General features: G+C 37.7%; 1 protein-coding gene across 11 annotated transcripts in view; it reads left to right on the forward strand.

The window, feature by feature from the left end:
* The window catches only part of MLIP (muscular LMNA interacting protein), a 95,694-nt gene that overhangs the window by 68,448 nt on the left and 8,113 nt on the right, over positions 1–19,133 (forward strand). For 5 of the 11 annotated variants that reach the window (XR_008205021.1, XM_052676679.1, XM_052676706.1 and 2 more), the window contains exons 11-12: positions 422–547; positions 9,707–9,839. The exons of 3 other annotated variants lie outside the window; for them this stretch is intronic. Coding sequence is in view for 7 of the 8 variants with exons in the window: in XM_052676679.1 (XP_052532639.1) it covers positions 422–547; positions 9,707–9,826 (246 nt within the window). In the remaining variant the exon portion in view is untranslated. The remainder of the gene's footprint in view (positions 1–421; positions 548–9,706; positions 9,840–19,133) is intronic. 3 more of the 11 variants (XM_052676688.1, XM_052676697.1, XM_052676716.1) reach the window with 1 other exon arrangement.

Here is a 19,133-nt window from a genome sequence, read left to right on the forward strand (position 1 = left end):
GTATGTTAACCACATCACTCATTGCCTTTCCTTGTTTTGCAGTTACCACTTTGTGAAGCCCAGAATAGTGATTGCAATTGGAAAGCAGGAGTGTGGCTGTGCATAAAGTGTGACTTGATGAACTTATCAAGATGCAGCTAGCAAAAACTAGAGACAATAGTTTGATGGCCCAGCATTTATTTTTATGGTGGCAACAAAACAGATGTCAGTGACGAGCTTGTGTACAGCTCTTGCTACTTTTGTCTGTAGACTGTATTAAAAGTAGGTAAGGTAGCATGAAGCCTGTATTAGTTTGGTGAAATTTGTTGTTTATATGAATACATATGTATTTAAATATAGTTACCGTAGCCTCAATGGAATTGACTTATCTAACAAATATTCCACAAATTATAAAGCATTTTATTTCCATCCTTTTGTCAAGACAAAACCTGGTGTCATTCGTCCTGTGCTAGTGAAAGGGAAGAGTGCACAGCAAAAGGAGGAGCTCTATCAACCCAACCCTTTTAAAAAGTACCTAGAAGAGATCAGTGATGGAGATATTGAGCAGGTGAGTAACTCTCACTCTGAGGGACTTTGTAGTCTTAGTTATTTTCTGGTAAACCTGATGGGGTAGACTTAGATCTTCATTTTTGTTGGGGTCTCTTGTTTTGGTAAAGTGAATTGTAAAGAAAGTGCACAGCAAGTGATTCAATGAAGGGTGCCTGGCTCCTGGAGGAGCATCTTCAGGCTGGAAGGAAGCATCTAGACTTTCTTCAGGGACATTTTTTTGACAACCTGGAAAATCATGTTGAGGAAGTAGTCTTTTAATGATGTTCATAGGAAACACCACATAAAATGAAGAGGAAATTCTGTTCTGGGCTGTGAAGCAAGTGTCTAGATCAGATCTGTAAGAAAGTGCTTACTCCATCTGGGGTCCAGATTGTAGCAATCTCCAAAGCGAGATGAGAACAGGAAGGACTGAACAAGATTCTCTCTTTTCTTCCCAAGGAAGACTATGAGGGAGACCAAATGAGATTCCGTGTAATTCTCTAGTATGTATGTAGGTCTATGTTCAGGTCTCTCAGTAGCTCGAGGGAATCACTCTTCTACTGCACATGGTGAAGGGGCACAGATGGGTAGCCCATGGGGAAGCAGAAGTGCTTTCTTCTCCCGCAGATCATAAGATCACTTTGCAAAAAAAAACATCTTGAATTTCCCTAGCTTCTATGAGGCATTACATCAGAGTAAACACCGATAAGTGGTTCTGTTGGCCTTTTCTTGTGCATTCATGTTTGTGCGCGTTATTATGAATTAAACCTTAACAGAAAGACATATTCAGATGTTTGTGTAGGAGTTATTATTAACCTCTCCAATATGCTCTGAATTTTCCATCTGGAAAGTAGCAAAATGAAGCCAATAGTTCTCTCACCAGACATGATATGAATAAAATACCATACTACTGAATTTTCCTCATTTCTGTTCCTCTCCAGTTATCTTAGAGAGATTTTAGCAATGACAATCCTCTCTTCTTTCATTTTTTACTGAAATTTTTAAAGATTTTCATTTCTGTTCTTTCTACTTCTCTCCTTAGCTCTGACATTTCTGAAGTATACTGCAGCAATATAAACAGGGGAAATCAATCTGATCTGTAGAATCGATAGGTTCTAACAATATATACTGGTGGTACTAGAAGTCTTGTCCTTCAGGTTTCAATAGAATGCAAAGTATCTCTGAAGTATGAAAGTATATTTTTAACTACAGGTTGTGTTTGCAGCCAGAATAAGTTTTCAGTGAGAGATAAAACATTCACATCTATTCTTTGTTTGTAGTAATAGCATTTGTGGTGACTTCGTGATTAAGAACTCATTTTTCTTGTTACTCTTCAGATATTAAGTTATGAAAGTAGCAAGATTTTAAATATTAAAAAATACTATTAAAAACCTCTTTTTTTTAAAACATCACATTGCAGCCACTTATTTTGACTAGAAGCATACAAATATCTTACATATATAACTATCACACTTACATATCAAGACTCCAAACTTCCTGAAGGGCAGAACTGATGTTGTCAGAGAAGACATAGGATGAAGTACTTCTGGACAGAACAAGCTCTCTGACAGTTCACTACCCTTTAGAGAGACAAATCTGTTCTTCCTGCTCTCTCTGCTTCTGACAGAAAGTCTTCATTTTTGCATCCCTCCCCTTGACCAGTCTGTATATTTCAGAGCTAAATCAACTTTTTAACATGGCAGTAAATTAACACAGCAGAAAACATCAATTCAAACTGAAGAGTGTTTTCTGCTGGAATGGTGAAGTGATGGAATAATTTTTCTGAGTATTTATAAGAAAAGGTATTTCCAAGGTTCAGGAAGGACAAGAGAGAACTGGAAACAAGGCCACCCCTTTTGGGAGCAAGGAGTGATCAGTTTGGCTTCTCCATTTCATGGCCCTTTACCTGCTCTCTGTTCACTTCTAGGGGATGGACACTTCTGCTTGTTTTCTGACATTTGAAGGTAATTGTGGAGACAAACCAACTTGCATTCATTTTGGTGAATTGTTTTTGGACACCAGTTACCCTGGTGTTGTTGACCTTACTTGAAAGCAGACTTACAAAATCCTATGTCTACAATTTCTCAGAGCTACTGTATATGGAAATTGGTATAATCTATCTGTGACATTTTGTAAATCTCAAGTTTCTAAGTGTGCACGATATAAATTAGATATGGAAACATATTACTGAAGCACTGAGGGTGTAATAAATCCATGAATATATGTGGTTGTTATAACAAAAGCCAAATGTTATTTTATGTAAATATATGTACATATTTCAATAATGAACCTGTGTACTTTGCTAGATGGAAAAATTAATTTCATTATGACAGTTTCGCTTCCTTTATTTAAAAGAATTCATGTGCTTTAAAGTACAGATATGTAAGTAATTCTTCTCCTATTCTATTTCCTAGATTAGGATAAGTACGTTTACATGTTGATGTAAAGTACTTGTAGGGTTTTTTTTGATATCTATATTGAGACATCTGTGTTGTGAAAAAGATACTACTTAGGTCTTGATTCAGATGGATACACTAGCTGAACAAAAACTCATTTTGTCTATGTGAGGAAAAATTATACAATTCTAGTGGTGCTTTAATATAATAACAATAATACAATAGCCAAATGTGGAGAAAACACTGAAGTGCTGAACGTCACAGGACATGGTCATGATTTCAGCTCTTGTCTGTCAGAGTAAGTTTATAGTGCTGATATAAGATTTTTCTTTTACAGAGTGGAGGAGAAATTTGGTGCCACGGGAGAGTGTTCACAATCTTCCAGTTTCTCTAAAGCTCTCTTGAGTGATTTTTAGTATCTATAAAAGGGCTGCAGCACTGTCTGTAAAACTGGGCTCAGAGAACAGCATAAAAAATGCAGTAGTCATCTCCAACTGTAGGTTTGTTAGCTTATGAGGATATGTAGCAATGTGTACTTGTAGCACAGAAGGCCAACTGTATCCCTTACTGCATCAAAAGTAGTGCAGCCAATGGGGTGATGGAGGTAATTAAAACTTAGACCTAGAAGATGGACTTTTTTTGCTAGAGTACTAGAGCTGTTCCACTTGTACTTGAGTAAGGACTTAGCGAGCACTTATTTCCAAGGGCAAAACTGCTTATCCCATCTCTCTTTTTTTTTCCTTTTGAGATTTTTTTCCAGTCACGCTACGAGCTTCACCTTTTAATATTTCTATTCTCCCTTTCTGTATGCATCGTCTTTCCTTTTTCTTTCAAATACCATTAATGACAGGTTAGCAGGGTTCCATATGGCATCATCTTTGTTAACTTCTTGCTCCTGATTTTTCTTAGACCTCTGCAGTACTTCCCCTCCCTGCCTGACCTGCCAATGTGACCCTGAGCACTGGTAGCCATGTGGGTGGCATTGGCTTTGAGACATAATGATGCAGACAGCTATAAGTGCTGACCTCCCCTGTAAGTGCTTTACCTCCTTATGCTGAACACGGTTTTTTTTGCATGACAGAGTAGCTTGTTTGTTTTTTACTTCATTGATAAGTCTTACCATGTGGAAAAAGACATCTCAATTTTAACAAAATACTTTATCTGACAGCTATTTTCATGCTGATGGTCCATAGTAGTATATATTTTCATTGTTAATCTTTATTTCCCTTTGCTCAACATATGTTTAACTAAATAGTGCAAATTGAGAAAACTATACTCACACACTTTTTTTCAGACAACGCATTAGCTTCTGCTGGAACTAATTTCAGACTTTGTCACAAATTTTCTAAGTACTGAATTCGAAGGCACAGCATGGGAAGGAGTTTCTCATCAACAGCCAGTCAAATTCAGGATGAATTGTGTCAAAGCCTTGAGGCCTTGGCAGCATGACACTGGTGCCAAAAGCTGGATTTGCTTCCCTGAATCTATCCCAAGTCTTTTGAAAGTCAGTTTTTTTAAAGGTTATTGTCTGTTCTGCATACAAAAAGCACATAAATATTGTTTTCTTTTTACCGTAGCTACCGCTGACCTTGGATAACTCTCAGAACTTCAGTGTATCACCACCCATTTTGTGTTAACTCTTGAATTTCTGAAAAGACTTATTAGAAATTTGACGAAATGCCTGAAGTTTTCCAGATAGAATATAGGTAGTACAGGCTTTGTTTTGCATATTTTGTATTTAGTGTTTGTTTTAATCCCAATCTAAAACTTTAGAAAATTGCCCCATGCTATTGTCATTATATTGTAGCACAGGATCCCTTTGGGCTCTCCTTTTTATCCCTTTAGCTGAACTGCAGGTTGGTGACAAGCACAACAGGGAAATCTATGGCGATTCTGTGTGTATACATGTCTGTCTAAGTATTTGCAAGGACATGCTGATAAAACTGCTTAGTACAGAGCTATTGTATTAGCATGAAGATGTGTTATTTCTCCAAGTTAATCATGGAACCTAATGAACTGTAACCAAGATGTTTCTTTCCCTCATCCTCTGATCTAAATTTATTTACTTTTTCTTTTTTTCTTTTTCCAACTAAACTGCTCTCTCCAAATGAATCCCCTCTACATCCTCCTTTTACCTCCCTTACTGAACTGTCTAAACTCCTGATCATTCAGCCACTTGCCCTCCATCACACACGATGTTCATGAGAATCCTTATAGCCATTACAGTCACAACACTTTGTACTATAAGTTGAGCATCAATTATGGTGTGATTCAGGAGTAGCATCAGGGTTTTATCCATTTTAAAACTAGGCAGAATACTGCTGTGTCACTAGTGCTGGCACGTGACCTGAGATATAATCTCAGACGAATGTCTTCATATCCCTGGAGATAGTACAGCTTTTCCTGCCTTCAGTGAACGTCTATTGGAGCTTGCTTCCTTCATACTAGCCAGAACTAGCCAGGGGACTGAGGGAAGGGAGATTAACATGACAGAAAGGCAAGCTTTTCACAGTAGCTTTTTCTATCACTCTGACCAACAGTTGTCTCTTGCCAGTGTAATAGGAGTCACACCCTTACTGACATTTCCATAGTTTTTGCAATAGCTGTGAAGGTGTTAGACAAAATCTCAGTAGTCAGTGCATGTTGGGAGCAGGACTCACTGGTGAGATTTAAAAGATCAAAAATCAGACCCTATGTCTTAACTGAGTTCTCTCTCTGAAAAGCAGCTGTAACTAGATCTTTACAGTGACTCAAGAAAGCCCCAGTTTGGTATTAGAAACACTTCAGTTATGTAAGCCCCAAGAAGACATGCTGTTTGAACCTGTCAGTTGCATCCTGTCTATATCCTCTTCACAGAATCATAGGCTGATAGAATAGTTTGTGTTGGAGGGGACCTTTAAGATCATCCTGCATGAATGCAGTAGGCAGGGATACCTCCCTCTAGACCAGGTGGCCCCACCCAGCCTGGCCTTGAATATTCAGGTAGGAGGCATCCGCAACCTCTCTGGGCATCTGACAGGAAATTCTCAACCATCAATGCTGGGAGATTTCACTCTGAAATGTATGGTCTGTTTCACTTGGGATGCCAGAGTTTAAAACACTGATATTAAGTACTGTTTCTTTGGGCTACATCATGGTTTCCTCATTAGGGGAAGCACCAGAGTTAAATTCACACAGCCCATTGGGAGCTAAGACTGCTAGGGAAAGAAGTAGCACTTCCACAGATACTAGCCAGTAGTTATACTCTGAAGGAAATGCCTGAAGAAGCCTCTCTCTCTCTCCCTGATTGTAAACAGAATTTAAGTTCATAGGCAACATCGACAGAGTGATGATTTACTTCCTACTGCCCTGTGGAGTTTATAAATTAGGGTGAACACAAAATAACAACTACATTAAAAAAAAACAACAAAAAAGGCAAAACAGTTTTCCATTCTGTCTTTTAGGCATTCTGAGCAAAATTGACTTTTTCACGTTTGCTAGGTTGGGTTTTGTTTCCTGATTTAATTTTTGCTAAGTGGGGCTGACATGTTTATTTGAGCAGTAATGATTTTATGATCAAGTTTTTTTCAGCAACTTTCCTGGTTCACTGCAGGGCTCACACACAGTTCACACAAACTAACAAGCAACATCTCATAAGATGACTGAATCCATTTTCTGTAACGAAAATAGGTGTTTTCTAGTGACAATGAATGCTGCAAGAAACTTAGATTTGTATAGGAAGACAGGTTAGAGAGCTGACTGAAAATAATTAAGATAGTGTAAATGTTTTTGTTAATATCAAGTTAGTCATTTTATCACTGATACTCTTGCTGTATAATTGCTTAGACATGGAAAATTTGTGTGGTTCCTCTAATTTCTAATAGCACTTGCATCCAAAGCTCTTCTCTTGAATGCAGAGGTCATAGGATAGCTCAAGCATTTGTGTTCTATCCATATGGGCAAGACTGTGAGACCTCTGAATCTTTAAGTTTTATCTCAACTAACTGTTATTATTCCAAGCAAACTTTGTGAATTTTCAAAATGATGAATGCAGCCACATCTCTTTGATACAGATTCTTCCTATACAATGTAAACACAAGAGCCATGCCATCTATTTGACTTTTTTCATTATATGTTTACTTCATAAATTCTCTCCCATACTCAGATCCTCTATGCTGTATTAGCAGAAGTACATAATAGGGTTCTTCCTATAGCTGTAAAGAACTCCTATTTTTTATATATATATATATATATATATCTACACACACATACACATATAGAATCCACCAAAAGTAATGCCTCTGATTTGTTTCCATGGAAACTACAACAGATACAAAGAGCATTATAACACTGTTCGATAAAGCAAATTCTCAGCTACAAAATACTATTTTTTTCAACATAGTTACAGCTCTTGGCTATGCATTCCTCACCAGCAGTGAGTAAGAGACTCCATGCTGCTCTCACAAAGATCTGCACTAGCAGAGGTGACCCACTGTTGCTGTTGCCCCTAGAACACACAACCCACCACTTCACTGTGCTCACATCCAGTGTTTGGTCTCTGTGAACGTTCAGCAAGTGAATTTTGATAGCTGCCATTTTTTTTCAAAGGAAATTAATAAAGGAATTATAATTAATAAAGAAATTAATTAATAAAGGAATTCAGATCCATGCCTTCACACACACTTCCATGTCAGACACCATTTTGTCAGACTGCCCCTCTGCTGTCATCTGTCACACACAAATAAAATAAAATATTTTTTGGGAAGGTTCAACTTTTACTGCCATATTATGAACATCCTCCTCTGACATTATTGGCAAATATAACAAAGTGCGAAGTATTAATTCTGGTGCAGCCTATGTGTGTTTATATATATGTATATATATATATATATGCAAGTTCTTATTTTCAAATTAAACTTGGTCTTTCTTTAAATCTGCATCCTTAAATGGTTGAGCAGCAGCATCCATAGCCCATAAATCACTGAAGAGTGCTGTATTCTATCAAAGAAAACCTTGGATGACCTTTTAATTTTCCTTGAATTACTCTCATAGCAGTAGCATTTTAATTGGTTATGTCATCAAGGGAGATCACTGGGAGATCTGTGTTTTAGATGAAGCCTTTGTGGGCTTTAGACTTTGATCAAGAATGCAGAAAATGATGACCATTGCATTTTTTCCGTGGGGTACTCTTAATTTAATTAAACTAGTTAGTCCTGTCTTCCAATCCCTTAAGATCCCCAAAAATAAATATATAAAAATTGATCTTCTGAAACAGTACTGGGGAGAATGAGAAGAATTTTTGAGAAGACTATCCTTTTTGGGAACTCTCTGGAGAACTGTCACTGTAACTTAACATTTAATGTATCCTAAAAGTTGATAGTTAAAATTGTTAGACCTGTTATGTAAGCAGTATAAATATTTGGAAAATTTATTTCTATTCTGTACTAAACAGGGACTGTCATTTCCTTGGGTTTGCCCTTACTACTCATCACTCCTTGGGATAAGGGATGTGCACCTTGACTTACTTGCTGCCTCTCCAGCCATTCAGCAAACACTCAATAAAAAAAGAAACAATAAAGAAAGATAGTGTCCAGATGTATGCATGAACATAATTAAAGTTTCAACCCAATGAACTGTCCAAGAGAATATTAAGTGTGAAGTTGTGTTTTCAAGTGTTTATTGTAGTTTACTACATTTTCCACTAGAGGGCAAAGCTCACTGCCATTTATACTTAAGCTCATTTAAAATATGTTATAAAAATACTTTTGACGATGGATAAGGCATATTTGTGAATGGAGTTGCTAATTTTCACCTTCAGTTTCAACCTCAAAATTACCCTATGCAAGAATTTGCTTGGAAATGAGGTTTTAGGAAAGAAAGCACGCCACCAACAAAACAAACACAAAACCAGTATCACCATGTTTCTGCTTCTTATATTAGAGAAGCTAAAGGTGGTGAGCTCCTAAAATATATAAATAAATAAATAAATAAATATTTTGTCTCAGAGCATAAACAAATGGCAGCTGTCTATCTGAAATGTTTTACTGAAAGGATACTGTGCTGTAGGCATCTTAGACCCAGAACTAGACTATTCTTGTTTGAAGACCCATCAGCTACCTGAATCTTCATAGGTGATGGAATTTCACAAATAAAACTGAAACAGACCTGAAAGGATTTCTACACTCCTTGTTCTTGACAAGCCACACTTCTGAGGTGGTTGTTACCAGGCAAATGGTTACAATGGGCAGTAGATGATCATGTCTTTTTCTCTTTAGTCAGCAGACCAGTTAAAGCAAACAGGAGTCCTGCTTCAGTTTCTTCTGAAACAAAATAATTGAATGAGTTGAGCTTCTTGTATTAGAAAAGCCCATTTTTTCAGTGAAGTAGCTCTGAAAGGTGGACTAGACTGCAACTATTGTTGTGACAGAGTGTCTGAAGTAACACTTAGCCTTGTGATTGATTCCAATGCTTGATTCTGAGGGGAATCCCCCCAGTTTTTATCTGATGACTGTGTAGGGTGGAACAGCTCAGCTGCCAGCACAAGCCCTGTGGTACTCCCTAGGGATTCTGAGAGTCTCCTTCTCCTGAGGGAGGAAATAGCCTCTGCCACTTGTATTGCATTCCTGTTTAGGAGGTGGTCTTCAGGGATGTATGTCCACTGCATATACCCTGGTGTGCCAAGGGAGCCTGATTTTCTCTCGTCCTGAGACATCTCGGTATAATCAACCAATCTAGGCATCTTTTGCACAGGAGAGCTGCAAGAAATCAGGACGGCCTGATAAAAGCACACTTTCATTTTACAGGTGTCAATTGCTTTGTTGATCCTCTTTCTCTCAGCTACAACTGAGTCATTTACTCCGTTAAGGGAAAGGAGATTTCTTTTCTGTCCATCAGATCAGTCACAGAAGTTCAGAAGCATGTAGAGGCACAATTAATGTAAGTATCTGTCAGGGCAGAGAGCATTATTTTTTGTGAAACGGGTATTCATTTTGAAAGTAGAAGGCAATGAACTGTCCAAGTGAAAAAGGCAGAGATGGGATGGGGGAGAAACTACACAGCTGGGGCTGTCTATCAGTCCCCCTTCACTTTCAAACTGCCTTTTCTGTTTTTGTCAGCATAGGCTGAGTACACAGTTCAGGTTTGCCTCTCTGGAAATCTTCCTGTCAGTTAAATATATAGCAGCACTGTTTTGAAAATGAATTGGAGGGTCTGGATTTTTGAAAGAGGAGGCATTAAAAAATGGCTATTTTCATTCCTTATCAGGCAGATAAGAAGGTGTTACAGGACCAATATTTCAGAGGACAAATTTCTGTTGGTGTCTGAGTTTAGACTGAAGACATTTTCATTTGTTTTTCTGGACCTAAATAGAGTTTTCTTGAAATAACTAAATATTGTCTTGTTGGAAGGGCAGCCTTCTGCAATCAGTTGCAGGCTCATAAGGAAGCAAAATATTTAAAGAGAATCTTTATTATTATTTTTAAATGAGGTCAATGGTGTTTACCTCACTGTCCAATCTCCTCCTCACTGGAGTTTGATTAATAGCTGCATAGTGGGAATTGACATTCTGTGAATGCAGCAGCCTTTCGGGGTTGCCATGGAAAAGCTCTTTTCTCCTAGACATCATCCCAGATGCTTTTATTTCCAGAAGAGACTTTCCTTCTCTCTTTTGAACTTTGATATTTAAATGCTGAATTTCTGCATCTGTCCTTGTGTAGGTGTATTGTGGTTGATCATCTGTCTGCTATCTGTGATCCAGAACTATTGGTTTAGTGTAGGAAAAAAAAAAAAAGAGAGAGAAAAACAAGTCAGGTAATTAGTTTTGTGCTATAAATTAGATCTCCTGGCTGTGAACATATTAATGCTTAATAATGTTCTGTGTCCTCTGTATGTGTCCTCTGTACAGTTCTTTTTATTTTTTATTTTTTTTTTCCATTCTTTGGGCTTGGTGAGTTATTTTAATCCTACCGTACTTAGGTGACGTTTCTTGATAATGGCCACAGGAAATACTCCTGGAGTTCTCTCTCAACATATCTTCAAAGAAAAGCATTTATCTTAGAGCACTTCAGAAATATCTTAACTTGGCAATCAATTGCTTTCTTCAAAGCCATCAAATTATCAACAGAACAGGAAGGGAGCTCAGGCTCAGTGAGAGAGGCAGCAACATGCACTTAGCATGGGGATGTCTTAAGTCTTGCACTGCGTGGAAAGATCTCTGCTACCCACTTGTATAGAGACAGCTCATCTGGAGGTAAAAAGAAATTGATTGCTGTGTGAGTCCTTTTTGCCAGGACAGTTATGCAATTTTGAGAGCCTTGCTGTCTTTATTTCCATTAGGAGAAGCTGCTAAAGGTAGAAGCCTGGCATTTTTTCTATCCATTTAGAAAACACTCACACAAAGCACTGCTTTTTTGAACACAGTAGGATCAGACTCCTTGAAGTCAAAATGTGCACGGTGAATGCTGTGCCCAGAATTGCACAGGTTTCCTCTCTTGGAACGCAATTAGAACTGTTTCTGATGCCTTCTTCCTTCTCATTTATATGAGCTGGGATAGCCTAAAGCAGTCTTAAGCACAGGAAGTGCTTTAAAATGCTTTGTCTTCATTTTTAGAAGTCCCTACATAATCTAAATCTTGAGTTTGGTTTTATGCCTGGCCTTCTAGGATGATTTTGCACAGTGGATTTCAGGTGGACATTTTTAACACATACAATATCAAATGTCACAGAAAATCTGACTCTAGCTAAGTAAACCCTTTCTGAAGCTGAAACACTAGAACACTCCTAATATCTTCTTCTAACACCTTTATTGGTTTGTGAAGATGAGTCTATGATACGCCCCATGGTGGTGGGTGCGAACTTGCCATAGCTTAGAGGCTCCTGCTACTGCTGCTTCTAGGAACTTAATTCATGGGCTGGATTTGGGCTGGATACAACTCCATTCCCAAGGGAATTTGGAACTGGAGAAAAAGGAAATGATAATTCTTTATTAGTAGTTGGGCAAATGGCAGCTGCAACCTAGGGCCATGACTTTTCTTGTAACATAGTAATAAAAACAGAAGACAAAACTATAAAAACAGAAGCAAAAACGTGTGAAAAAATTTCAAACAAGACTTAGCGAGCTGGTGACCTATGTGAAAAACAATGATAGAATGATAGAATCACCAAGGTTGGAAAAGATCTCCAAGATCATCCAGTCCAATCATACACCTACCAGCAGTATTTCCCACTAAACCATGTCCCTTAGTACAACATCTAAACGTTTCCTGAATACCTCCAGGGATTGTGACTCAACCAGTTCCTGGGCAGCCTGTTCCAGTGCCTAACCATTCTTTCTGAAAAGAAATTTTTCCTGACATCCCACCTGAATCTCCCCTGGTGCAACTGTAGGCTGTTCCTTTGAGTCCTATTGCTAGTTATGCAGGAGAAGAGGCTGACTCCTTATAAGACTTGCGCTCCATACTCCTCACATCTTTGTTGTCCTTCTCTGGACACGCTCCAGGGCCTCCAGATCCTTCTTGTAGTGAGAAGCCCACAGCTGAACACGGTACTCAAGGTGTGGCCTCACCAGTGCTGAGCACAGAGGGACAATTACTTACTCGCTCCTGCTAGCAACAAGTTCTGATACAAGCAATGATTCTGCTGGCCTTCTTGGCCATCTGAGCACACTGCTGGCTCATGTTCAGCCAAGCATCAACCAACATCCCCAGGTCTGTTTCTTCCATACCGTCTTCCTGCCACCCTGCCCCAAGCCTGTAGCATTGCCTGGGATTGCGGCCAAAGTGAGCACCTGGCATAATTGTGTGCTTTTTATCAAAGGCAGTGAAAAAATAGTCGAAAAGCATATGGATTGAAACACAGACTGAAGGATGAAAATTATAATGAATGGAAGCAACCTCAAAATATCCAGAGCTACAGAGAAAATGATGTCTTAGAACTAAGTGAACACAAATGTTTCTAGAGAATTTCCTGCTGCTTTTTAAGACTGTAAAGAACTCTTCTGAGTCATAAAGGGAGAGTAAGCATTAAAAGCTGATGAACCTTTGGAAACTAAGTTTCAAAGGAAAAGTTGAGGCAGTTAGAAATCACTTAACTTTTATTGCAGGTATTGGTATACTACGAATTCTGTAATATAGCCTTAATTAACTCTGATTCCAGTTATTAAAAAAAAATAAATTACAATACAGTTAGTTCTGTTGAAATTTCAAGAATGTGCTTACAGCACAAATATTATTTACCTATGTTTCATAAATGTTATGATCTTCAAGGCTCTACTGTGGAGTTTATTTTGGCAAAGTGTTTTAAACTTTGATGAAGAGGTCATATAAACTGCAAATTATTGTACTAACTTTTTCTGGTGTCAGTGGTGGCTATCATCTTAGTAGTTAGACAGATTTTTTATACAATTTTTATTATATTAGTTGACAGTTATAGATACATACTTATGAAGATTGATGATTCAGTTAAAATTGGGGTCATGGGTTTAAAGCATCTAAGGTCAAAACTGAGGTCAATGCAACTTTGCTACATTGAAAACTTACTCAGAAAACAATTCTTATTCAGTCGTGCTTCTGACGTGGGAAGAAAATGAGAGGGAAATCAGCTCTGAAAATTAAATTCATTTCATTTCATGCTTTTGCCTGGAATTTGAAAGAAATAAAGTTCTTGGGCAGTTTTGAGTCAATGAACAATGACCTCCTTCTTGGGGCACATAAGCATGCACCTCTTCAAAGCAGTGACTCAGTTTCTGTCAGTTCATAAATAGATCACAGTCAATATTCCAAGAAAATTTCAAATGCTCATGATGCTGAAAATTCTGAACCATTTTTTTTTTTTTTTTTGCTTCCTGATACAGGTGAAAATTTGCAAATGTTGAAATACCTCTAAAATCAAAATGCCTCAGGTTATGTGAACTAAAGCAGATAGTACTAATCTGTATCATTACACTTTCTACCCTTCTGCCTCACTTCTTTTCTTGTATAAGTTTAGATTCTAGTGTCTTGAGTCTTCCATACAGGCTTGGTATCCTGCTTGGCCATCAGCTCCAGTCAAACACTTGAGTGAAATTATCCTAGCGACCAAGTACAGAAATCAATTAACTCACATTCTTCCCATAGTTTCCACAAAGTGCACTGACAGTGAATGGCAGGAAATGGCAAGAAGTTATACCAGAGGAGGTTTAGGTTGGATATTAGGAGAAACTTTTTCTCTCAAAGGGTGGTCAGGCACTGGAATGGCTGCCCAGGGAGGTGGTGGAGTAGCCGTCCCTGGCAGTGTTCAAGAGGCACCTGGATGAGGAGCTACGAGAGATGGTTTAGTAGCTTGTGGCACTGATAGGAATGGGAGGGTGGTTGGACTAGATGATCTTGCAGGTCGTTTCCAACCTTGTGATTCTGTGATTCTGTGAAATTACACTTCAATATTTTATGGAAATGATCAGGAAAGAAACACTCAGGTCAGAGAACACAATATTGTGGTTATGGACAAGATTTCGTATCTTTGAGCATTCTGTTTTTTATTTTCTAAGTGAGAATTGGAGTGCACGTAAGAAATAAAAGTGGATGTTCGTGTTTTGTTGTTTTTTTTTTCTTTTTTTCATTTCAGAAAGCTTTACTTTTCTATTTTTCCGTTGCTAATATTATTTCATTAAAAAATAAATAATTTTGGCAGAAAATTCTCAACTGATTCCCTCTTATACTAGCCTTCCATGAGAACTCAAAGAAGGCCTCAAAAAGGCTAGTCCAGGGGAAACTGAGTGTGTGTGTGCATCTTCAGCTGTACCCTATCTTTCACAAAACCTTGCAATTCCAGCAGTCTCCACCTATGCTAATAAAAATTCCTCCATTGCATCTTGCTTTGATGACATTCCAAAGCTCTATTCTGTGAGAACTTGTCAGGGAAGAGTGTCTGCGTACGTTGTCTGTCTTGTGCATGTACTAATTAGTATCTGGAAAGAGATTTAAAATCTTTGAGTTAAAAAAGCAAAGTAAAATTAATGTATAGTAATGATGAAGTGAGCAAATATGCTTTATTGCATTCTCAGTTGAAGGCACAGTATAGGTCTTGCAACCACTATTTCTACTTCATGTTTCTTCTCATACAGAGATGGTAGATGCAAAAAATAGGTTACTTAATCTATTTTTGAGGTTAAATAAATAACCTCAGAAACTCAAAAACTGCATTTTTGAGAGTGATTTTATAGAGTTTTATTTCAGGAAGACAATATATACCATAATTACAAACTGTTTATTTCCATTACTTATTTTTTTTCTCTTTAGCTGAAAGTAGTCTTTTCTCTGTTGATGTGGATGTTGTACCATTTCTTGGTACCCTAGTTTTCATGCAATTCAATGCAGAAAAAGTGATTATCCATGAAAAAGTTTTATAAAAACAGTGTGTTTGTTATGCCTTTGTAAGCAAACATTTTTTGTCTTCAAACTAGTGAGAAATTAGTAACTTTTCCTGTTGAGAAGGAATTATCCTATATTTTATGAGTGTTAAGTACCAAATTTATTGTTAAAGTAGATTAAAGACAAAGATGTATTTAGAAAGAATGGTATGTAAGTATATCTTCTATGATTTGAAACATTCTTATTTATTATGTACATTCAGGAACATACTGGAACACAGGAAGTTCTATACGAACATGAGAGTGAAGGTGACTTTAGAGTGAAGCTGACAGAGCACTGGAACAGGCTGCTGGGAGAGGCAAAGGAGTCTCCTTCTCCGGAGATACTCAAAATCTACCTGGACTCTTTCCTGTGTAACCTACTGTAGGGAACCTGCTTTAGCAGGACAGTTGGACTAGATGATTTCCAGAGGCCCCTTCCAATCTTACAATTCTGTGATCACCTCTTACTTGTTCCAAAGAGTTTAAAATCTGTTTCTCAATTAGCAAAGGTTGCAGATCCTCTTGAGAGTAACTTATTCTTGTGAAAAAGGTCTTACATTGAAAACACTTAAGAGGACTTTATATTAGTTTAGAGGTTGCTGTGATTCATAGTACAATAAAGGTAAATTGACCTTTTAAAGGCAAATATGTCTTGCTGATTACTCTACAGAATCAAATGAACAAAGGTCTAACTAAGATATTATAATTCTTGTCTAAGCCTTGGCTGAGCCAAGATAATTTCCCTTTGAGCCTATGCGCTGCAAATACTTATACATTGTCAGGATATTCTAATCTCTTCAGTACAGTTTTCACAACCACAACTAGATATTTGTCTAGTTTATTCTTTCACTGTCCTTAGAAATAATTCACCAGAGACCGAGTGAGGCTTGGAATAAATAAACAAACAAGCAAACTTTAAAAGAGTAGTGCAGAATTTTGTAAGTGGCAAAAGAATCAAAAATAGAAATTTTAAAAGCAATATTGTTATCCTCCACGATAAACATATGCAATCCTAAATTTGTAGGAAAAAAAATAGGGCTTCTTTCCAGATGCTTTGTCCCAGGGATGGAAAACTGCCAGTTACAGAACATGCTGAGGTTTCATGAAGACAGCACTCCAGTAAAAAGTACAAAGTCCAAATTCTCACTTTATATCTTGTGGACGTGGCCACATTCCTCTTTGACTGAGGGATGACGGTCACATGATATCTAGTAAGGAATGCCTAATTCTGCCTCCTTCTGCCTACTTTGCATTTTTTGATCTTTTAAGCTGTTTTTGTGGTATTCTGTTTTTGGTAGCTCATCTTTGCAGAGAATTGACCTTCATATTCAGAGAATATTTTTGATGTAAGTTGTTTTTTGGTCTGTAAGTTGTACTATGAGACAGGTGCAAGGCTCAGCTCTATCTGTTAGGCTGCATGTCCTGTTTGCACCTTCTGAATACCTTGGGCTGACAAGCTTGCAGAGAGGAGAAGAACACATGCCAATGCCCTCATTTAGTACTTGCCCAGACACCTTCCAGAAGAATCGGGTCCTTATTTATATTGCTGCAGAAAGCACATGCACTGTTTTCTATCCTGCGCATTGGGCTGGAGCAGTATGCATTCAAGAACACAAAAATCATATTAGCAAGGAAAAATCACAGAGGAAAGGATAAGACTGAAGCCTCTTGTTAAACTCACTGAGGACAGGCATAGGGCTTCTTCCACAGCAAGGCTTATACATTTCAGGTTACATTGACACTTGATGGAAATAACACAGGAACTGGCTTGTGAAGATGAAGTCACTCAGGCCAAGACACTCATCTCCTTTGCTGTTGGCAGAGGCAGAGCTACTGCCCAGCTCTCTTCTTTTTAGGGACCTGTAAGACTAAGTGTTATTCCAGCAAAAGGAATGTAGTACTTCTCTTAGGTGCTTCATATTTGCTCAAGTATCACTTAAAGTCTGTAATAAATCTAGCTAGATGTGACTTTCTAGACCCCAAGTCACGGCAAATGGCATGCCAGATCTTCAGAAATCTGAGGAGTAGAATGTATGCACTCTTCTATGATAACTCCTTGAGGTTTTTATGTGACAGATGACTTTTGAAAGCACACTTCAGAAAACTGTATGTTACTCTGTTTTTCTCTTACTCCTGTATTAACTTTTCTTTCCATCATTAATCAGGGAAGGCCTTGATGACCTTCCACTCATTTTCCTTCAATTAAACATCTACAAAGTAATTGATACTAAGAGTGCCTGTCCAGAAAATATAGATTATTTTCCTTCTCCACGGGGACTGTTATAAATATTGACTTTGTAGCTTGAAAAGAAGGTGCTATCAAAATAAAAGAAGCAAACATATCTTGTGGACAAAAAAAGGATGATTATAGGTCAGGTCTAAGGAGGAACACGAGACCTCATACTCAGGAAACAACATAAGGAAGAATTAAGACTTGGAGAGGCAGTTTAGGTGAATATAGTGGAATAGTGAATAGTTGGCAATGAATCCTGGCAAAAAAGGCAAGGACAAGAAACAAAATAAAAGTACATTTTTCATTGATTGGCTGAACGTGCAACTTAAAATAAAGAGTTGCTATATTCTCAGATCACTACCTGACTTGGGAGATTTTCTTTCTTTCAATAAGTGAACCTCTCAGAGGGCTTAGCTGAACATCAGCAAGTAAGCAGAAAATGATCAATATCTTCTGTCTTCTTTTTGTGATTAGCTCTTTCTACTTTTCATGGAATACAGAGATGCCATATTCTTGAGCCAATATGTAATTCATCACAGGTTTCATTTAATTGAAATAAGCTCATGAAGATACTGCAAATGCAGCTAGAATATTGCACCTATGTTATTGTCAAGGACTGTCTGGATGAGGAGCTGCGAGATATGGTTTAGTAGCTTGTGGTAGCAGTGCTAATGAGAAGACGGTTGGACTAGACAATCTTAGAGGTCGTTTCCAACCTTGTGATTCTATGATTCTATGACTCTATGACTGCCCAGCCTCAGTAGCTGCAGCATGCAGGGTTTGGAAATGGGAATTCACTCTCCCGTGTAGGCTGTTAAATACCTCCTGTGTTTGTTGTAAGAGCTGCACCGCAGCAGTAGAGTGCCTCAGTGGCTGTGCTGGCTGAAGTCAGGAGTCACGTCTGTGATACGGCAGGGATCTTGCTGCCAAGAAAGTCAAGTCTCTTTACCCCTTTAACCCTCTATTGTCTAACATTGTTCTCTTGCCTGTAGATTAAATCAAATTATTGCCTGAAGTTATTCACTTGCCTTTCCATTTGGGGCAAAAAAAAAAAAAAAAAAGGAAAAGTCAAATGTTTCAAAGCTGCTGCTGCTGTTGTAAGAGTTGGCTTCTGCTTCACTGAAAATGAAGCAGGGGAAATTTACAAAAGCAGAGAGCAATAAATGGCAAATCCATAATATAATTATAAACTGAGTAAATTTCATTTTGGTGTCTCTCTTTCCTAATAGAGACATTTTGACAGATCAGCTTCTTAAAAAGCTCTGTTTCAAAATTAATTTTCCTAGGGCAAGACTGGTATTTCTTTAAAAGAATGCATCATATGATAAGTTACTATTAGCTCTAAATACCAAAACAAAGTAGTACTTTTGATAGATTGAAAATTGCAAGGTTCTTTCTACATTATATTTCCACAAATCTAAAATACCACAACCCCAATATTTTCAACATCTTTTCCTCTAAAGATGTTTAGATTACTGCATATGAAAACCTCACAAACTTGGGACCTTAACGTTGCGTATATAAACTATGTCTTATCTATTTACTTATGTCCTCTTAAATTTTATTGTAATTTGTATGGTTCATCATTTGAGTTACATCCACCAAACTTTAT

Source organism: Tympanuchus pallidicinctus, unplaced genomic scaffold (assembly GCF_026119805.1).
Source record: "Tympanuchus pallidicinctus isolate F22 unplaced genomic scaffold, pur_lepc_1.0 scaffold1, whole genome shotgun sequence".
Taxonomy (NCBI): Eukaryota; Metazoa; Chordata; class Aves; order Galliformes; family Phasianidae; genus Tympanuchus; species Tympanuchus pallidicinctus.